At 42.3% G+C, this 7088-nt stretch overlaps 1 protein-coding gene across 1 annotated transcript in view; it reads left to right on the forward strand.

Annotated features, from left to right (window-relative positions):
- HDGFL3 (HDGF like 3) overlaps window positions 1–6737 on the forward strand; it is a 40338-nt gene extending 33601 nt beyond the window's left edge. Inside the window, exon 6 of the mRNA XM_068958019.1 lies at window positions 4863–6737. Within this exon, the coding sequence (XP_068814120.1) occupies window positions 4863–4868 (6 nt within the window). The 3' untranslated portion in view covers window positions 4869–6737. The remainder of the gene's footprint in view (window positions 1–4862) is intronic.
- The last annotated feature ends 351 nt before the right edge of the window (window positions 6738–7088 follow it).

A 7088-nucleotide genomic window follows, 5' to 3' on the forward strand; every position in this document is an offset into this window, starting at 1 on the left:
GGGGTGAACATGTTTTGTTCTACTGGTTTGCCCCAGTGACCAGCCACTTAAAAGATGTCTAATAGCGGAAGCCATGAAAGGCCGTGGAAACCAGAGGGATGGGTAGGCGGCCGGCACGCTCGGCTGACCTTCGCTGCAGCCCTGCCCAGGGACTGAGTCCTGGAGAGCCGGAGCTTCTGGGCTCTGCATTTCCCAGGTCTCTGACCGTGCAGCAGTTACCCAAAGGACACAAGTAGCTTTTCTCTTAGTAATAACGAGGTAATATTATGTATTATAATGCCTGGACTACAGGCTGAAGACACGTCTCCCATCTTCAAATGGGAAGGCACTTTGCCACTTAATCATACTTTCACCCTCAGCATTATGGGGACTTTCTTAAGGGTTAACTGCTGGAGTCAAATGATTACAGGAGCATCTTCACCTATATTTTTTAATGAAATTTCTAACCTCCAGGTGGTAGGAGTCAGAAGAAGACTCAAAACCCAGAGCAAATAAAAGTACTTCCAAAGCTATGATGATTTTTTTCAGCCAATATCATGGTGTTCAAGGGCTTGGCTCGTGATTTTTTTTTATCCCTGGGGTTGACAAAGCTGCTTTCTTTTCTCATCTCCATCCCTTAGTTTCTCTCCCGTTTCTGAGGACTACAGACACTCTCAGCAGAAGAGACATTTGCCACCGTTTATAATTCCCTCCTGGCACTACCTGTTTCTTAGGCTTCTTCCCTCACTGCTGCTGTTTGGCTGATTCCCTTCCCAGAAAGATGCAAAGCCTGAGCCTCAGGGTTTTATTCTCTTATATTAATTAATTAATTAATCGTATATTAGCTAAGGCAGCCTATCCCTGAGCTTGCTCAAATCAAGAGTCACAACCTCCCAGTGACAGAGTCCTTCTGCTCTTAGATGCTAAATTGTTATGGCTTCCTCAAAGTACCCATAAACAGAATATTCCTGTGGAAAGCTATTCATATCTCTGTGTTGTTTACTTTTTATGGTACAAAATTAGCTCATAAATCAGTGAATCCGTGGCAGCAGATTTACAATCCACATTTGAACCTCCTGTGACTTGTGTGTTTGGTTCTTGGCTGCCATAACTCTGAAACATTATAACTGAACACCTACATTGTTTTTTACTTTTACTGCCCTGGATACCCATATAATGACATTTTAAAGCTGACTGTACTCTGCAGCCTATTAGGGAGTATTTGAATGTTAAGGTCAGCTGAGCCTATGTGGCTGGGTTTTCATTCAATATATACCGTATTTTAATTGCAAGGCAGACATTGTCTTGGTAAGCTAGGCTCTCTGTTTGTGTAAGCCTACCTTTCCTTTGTGTAAGGATGCACATGGTTGTTTTTCAGGAGCTGAATGATTTTACCGAGTCTTTGAAAAATAATAGATTTCTTGGAAATGAAATACGGGTTATTGCTCCTGGTACAGCTAGAATATTGAAGTGGGGTGAAGGACTGTGATCTTTTTACTCACACTGACAATCAGTTACTAACATGGGAGTCAGTGGATCTATTTGTGGAGGCAACTGCTTGCCAGCATGAATAAGGGGATCAAAATCTGGTCCAAAATTACTGCCATCTGATACTATTGCAATTGAGGGAACATATTTAAAACAGCCTGTGTCCAAGACACATTTTTTGTTGTGATGTTCTGGTGGGGTAGCAACAATTCCAGGACTGCTGAGAGAGACAAGACGTTGCTCCCATCTGTAACAGCTAAAACACTCTCTGCGCTACCGTGCCATGGCCAAACCATGCCAGAGAAATACAGGTTCCCTGTGTTCCCCTGCTGTGGCTCTGAGGCGTTTGGCTCTATCGCTTCTTCTTCTTTGCTTCTCAAGAGTAACATTGGTTAGGCTGCGTTACAGGTTTGGGATTGTGTCAGCATTAAAAGCACAGCATTTAGGGCTCTATTCAATATAAAAGCACTTTGTGGGCATTTTGCCAGAAAAGTAAAATAGAATATGTATTTCTGTCTGAAATTTTTTCAGGAATTTGAGGTAAGTTAAGGTTATTAAGGTTTCACGTAATTGAGGTAAGTTAAAATCCACCCTTCAAAAAAGGTAACATTTGTAAATGTGCTTAACTATTGCACAGTATAAATTTCTATGTTAAAAGTCAAATACTGGCATACTCTCAACCACAGCTTGCCCGCAAGTCTGAAGAGGTGTGCTGTGTGCTGTCGTCATGTAGCTCAGGAGAACAGCGCTCCTAAGTAAGGCAACGGGACGTAACTTAAGAGAAAGATAAATATCTGTATGCAAGTAGAGAAGAAAGCAGCTGGTGTAGGTGAAATATTCTCTTTGCATCTCTGTCTGTATTGAAACCTGTAACTAGTGCGACCTCAAACCCACACTGAATAAAAACAAGCGTAAAGAGCAAGTAAATATTTATCCTTCTGCCCATCCAACAGGAGTTAAAGGGCAAGATGGCAAAGTCACTTGCCAAGCACTTTTGAGGACAGAACTTCCAGTGCCAGAAAAAAACAAGGCGATTTGGGGGTTCACTGTCATCCCCTTCTCCCTGTATGCGCTGCCCTTCTGTCATAGCTCCATGTTCAGTTTTACTGCTCTGGATACCTGTTACTGAAATGTTTCCCTTACATCAGCCAGAGGCTGTGCTGCTGCTTCTGTGTGCGGCCGAGCGGGTCAGTACAGCACACGCTGCAGCACTTCTTACAGTAAAGCTGACTGACTTGTTCACACAAAATTGCTGCGAGTCGATCTGTTTCGGAGGAGACGCGAAATCTTGGCGACCGTGGAGGCTGCTCAGCCGCGCCGCGTCCTGGTTCGGCGGCCGCGGCGGGAGCCCGGCAGCGCGGGCGGCCCGGGCAGGCGAGGAGCCTCAGCAGCACCGAGGGCTGCGTGGATCTGGGGAGAAGAGAGCTGCTGAGTTCTGCGCGCTCGGGAGACAAAACCTGTGTCGGGATGGAAGATGGTACTGGAAACTTTGTGAGCGCGCTCGAGGACGGCTTGCGTACCTTGCTCTTTGCTCTCCCTGCTGGGCTTCGCTGTGGCCCAGCAGAGGTATCTGTGAGGCAGCGGGCAGTGGAATTGCTGATTTTCCCAGCAGCCACGTGAGAACGGGGCCTGCCCACTCCTCTGACCTTACCCCAGTGGTGTGTTGTGGTTAACGAGTACAAAGCTTTCATAGTCCGAAAGGACCCCTTTCCTTACTGGATCTGAGAGTGATACTGTGGGCACTGACTGTGTCGGCACCCGACCTACCTTTAACGCCGGGGAGCAGCTGTCAGTAAGAACTTTAGTAGAAAACGTGATTTGATTGACTAATCATTTTGTAATTGTTTTAATGGATGCCTACACCTCCCTCTGAAGGGAAGAGAAATGGCAGTGAACCCCTCCAAGCCACGTCTCCAAAGCATCTGTAAGTATAATCTCATGGACTCTTGGCCAGGAGCGAGAGCAGGGGCAGCGGGTGCCCCCAGCGAGCAATGCCCTGTTACACCTGGCTGCACCGAGGCTCGGGGCGGGCTGGCCTCAGGGCAGCCTCCTGTAGGCCGTTATTACGTGCGTGAGCACTTTATAATAACCCCTTATCAAGTGTTGTCAGGCAGGAGGTACCAGGACCTCCCACACGGAAAGCAGGGGTTTCCATTAGGGCCTGCTTGCAAGGCGGTGCTTTGGAGAGCCCTTGTGAGAGGAGAGGCGAGTCGCTCCGAGCAAGCCGAGCCGTCAGTCCGGAGGAGCAGCACCTCGACAGAGGGCCCAGAGCGCTGAGCGGGCCCCCGGGTGTTGTTGCCCTCTTGGACAGAGAGGCGTCATCCCTCCTAGCTGTGGCATCGCACGCAGTTGGGTATGGTGACCCAGCGAGGGAGCGAGCTTAGGCAGGAAACCGCTAGTGCAGGGATGTTAAAATGTCTTCTTTTTCATATTCCAGATCCCGTTTAAAATGAAAATCCCATCATCCCCAGTGGATTTACCCTGTACCCCACCCTTATTCCTTGATGTTGATTTTTTTTTTCCTGGATGATCACACCAAATACATTAACTCCTTCATACTGGCTGTGTGTTGTGTTTCTTTCCGCCTGTCAGGGTGTGCGTGGATAAGCATTCACACGCTGAGTTCATTACAGAGGAGAAGGGAAGTCTTGCCCACTGCTAGGTAGTCATGTAGCCACCCAAGTCTTCACGCTGTTGCACAAAAATAATGTATCCCTATGACTGTAGGTGAGTTTTGCGATCTCTGTTTAATAAGAAGAAAATGAGACTTCGAGACACTTGCCATGGTCATGAGGACAGTCTGCTCCTCTTCCCATTAATGTCAATGGAAGCAAGAGCTTGAATCAGTCACAACGTGGGAGTTTCTTCCTTTTCTGTCATCACCTTACAGAGAGCTCCAAGCCAAACTGTGTCCTCTCCAGAAGTAACAGACAGATAGGTTAGCTGTGAAAACTGTGTATCTTTCTTCGTGCTTTTTAAGTGTTCACTTGTTTGAACAGAGCGGTCTTCTCATCACAAGGTATTCAGGGACACAGCAGTGACCTCCTAACCTTTTGCATTAAGTGTGTCAATGATGTATTGTAATGCAAAAATTCAGAATTTGGTTGGGTTTGAAGTATACTACAAGATTAAATGATAAAACAAAAACCAATCCATGTGCACGACTGAAGCTGCTTATTTGAATAAAGCCCTAAATGTTTACTTTTAAATTCTGTTCTTCAATATTTTATAGTGATATGTTTAGTTGATATAACATAAGCAGTGTTCTCTAGAAAAAAATTTCTGCTCAAACAGACCATGTATTTATTGTACCTGGGACTTTGAAGCGTGGGAAGTTTGCTGCAGCATGCTTTTTCTTACATTAAATGTGGTTCTCTTTTTTTTCTCTCTTTCAGACTTAACCAACATAATGACTGCTGAGTATTAAGGGAAAACACAAGAAGGTTACATGTTTGGTTGTCTAATATTCTTGGATTTGATATGAGTCACCACATCTGTTCATTAGTATCATCAACAGCATCCCAGTTTGTATGCACATTATTCACATTCCTATCTGTTGTGTTTGCAGAAATGACATTTTACCCTTTTTTCTAAGGGTTACTTTTTGATTTTCATATTATTTGGTTGCATGAAGTTGCCCTTTACCAGTGGCTGAGGTATATGAAGATATTGCATACTTGAACATGTTTTAGATTCCTTTTCTAAATAGAAAAGGTGTAACTCCAAATTAAATCATCCTAAATGAGCGTTTTTTAAAAACAAGTAAATCATAGAAGCAAGTCCCCTACATGCAATGCTACAAGAATATTTTCCACCTACAAACATAGCTTTTAAATTGCCCTATATCCATTCTTTCTTATTTTTTAAAGTTTACAACATGACAGAAAAAAATCCTCTTCAGTTGAGATCATTGCAAAGTTCAATAATGTAATAAAATACCTTTCCTTAGTAGAAGTACCTAGCTAGTTATACTCTTAATACTTCTCAAAATCATGATGTAATGTACACTCTCTGACTTAGTTCCTATATGTGGAGTTAGTGAAAGTCTTTTTGTGTTTCTTTAGATTAATACAAGGATTTTTTCCAATGCCAACACAATTTGAGATCATTCATTTGGATGCTTTCCATTTTTAAGCTTACTGTGATATAGAACCCTATGGGAAACCAAAAGAAAACATCAATTTTAAATAATGAAAGGCTTAAAAAAGGATGCTGTCATTCTAGCTTTTTTTTCCTTTTGGAAATAGAACTAGACTAGTAAGTAAGCATTCCAAATCCATTATTCTGTGTACATTATTGTTGCTATTGTGATAATAGAGATTTTTATTTATTTTTATGCCAGCTTTTATTGTGAAAACATATTTAGTCTGGTTTTATCAATCCTTGTTATGCTTGTCCTTGGAACATCTTTTGCGTATTCAAGGTTTGTAGTTGACGAGTTTACTGTAAAAAACTTTAAAAAACACAACAAAAAAACAAAAAAGAAAACAAAAAGAAAACAAAAAAATGTATTGTTTTTACAGAATAAATTTATTGGAATGTGTATTGGGAGTAAGGTTTGAGGTTGTAAGCAACTAAGTTAGCGTCATATTTGGCTTCATACGTGTAATAATGTGAGGTATTAATGTAAGTCAAGTATTAAAGCAAAACATTCTGTTAACATGAGTTGACCATAATAGATACAAGTGCAGGTGAGATCTTTATTTTTTTTTCTGTACTTTGCCTTTTCTGGATAACAGGAGGTTATTAAATTCACCTTGAATGTATTCAAAGTTTCTTTAAAAACATTAGAAGTAACATCAGAGGCTCAAATATCTGTTTGTGAGACAGCATGCCCAACAGCTCTGGGTTTGTTTTCCTGAGAAGATATTCGGGGATGGAGCCGTCCCGAATTCTAGCATAAACGGAGGGAGTCCACACCAGGGAGGTTGGGTTCTGGAGGAATTGATGCATCAGCTCCTTTTTGCCAAGCAACACTGACTGAGAGATGTTGTGGTTATTTTTGGACCTGCTCCTTTTGCTGGAGGTATAAAACCATGGATTCTCTCTTCTGAGCACTGCTGTGAACTACACCTCAGTGTTCAGCTGGAGAGTGTTTGAGCATGAATTTCTTCCTGCTTTGAAAGTTCCCTGGTGTAGGATGCAACATGCATGTGCATGAGCTGGTGCTTTCTTGTTACTGATTAGGTTTAAAAAGAAAATTAAAATTCTCCAAATCAAAACATCCAAAATTAAACACCCCAAAATAAAGTGTTTCTGGCTAAAATGTATCAGCTAATTTCATCTGTGAGCAAGGCATATTAAATATACTGTTTTTAGTATAAACACACACAAAAGTCACAGAAATAGTTCTAATTGCAAACGGAAACATAAACCACATGAACCAAGGTCTCTGCATATGCCACTACTTTCTTATGACCTAACATCATTCGCAAAAGTAGCTGCACAGAGAAACACAGCAAAAAACCCTCCTCTCTGAAAATGCATGCTATTTTGGAAGGCCTGATATTGTTCAAGGTACTGAGCACGTGCCCAGTTCAGAAATGCTAATAAGCACAAGCTTAACTTTAAGCAGATGAGTAGTCCTTGCAGAACTGAATCTTTAAAAGTATTAACAAAAC

The sequence above is a fragment of the Struthio camelus genome, chromosome 12 (genome assembly GCF_040807025.1).
Source record: "Struthio camelus isolate bStrCam1 chromosome 12, bStrCam1.hap1, whole genome shotgun sequence".
Taxonomy (NCBI): Eukaryota; Metazoa; Chordata; class Aves; order Struthioniformes; family Struthionidae; genus Struthio; species Struthio camelus.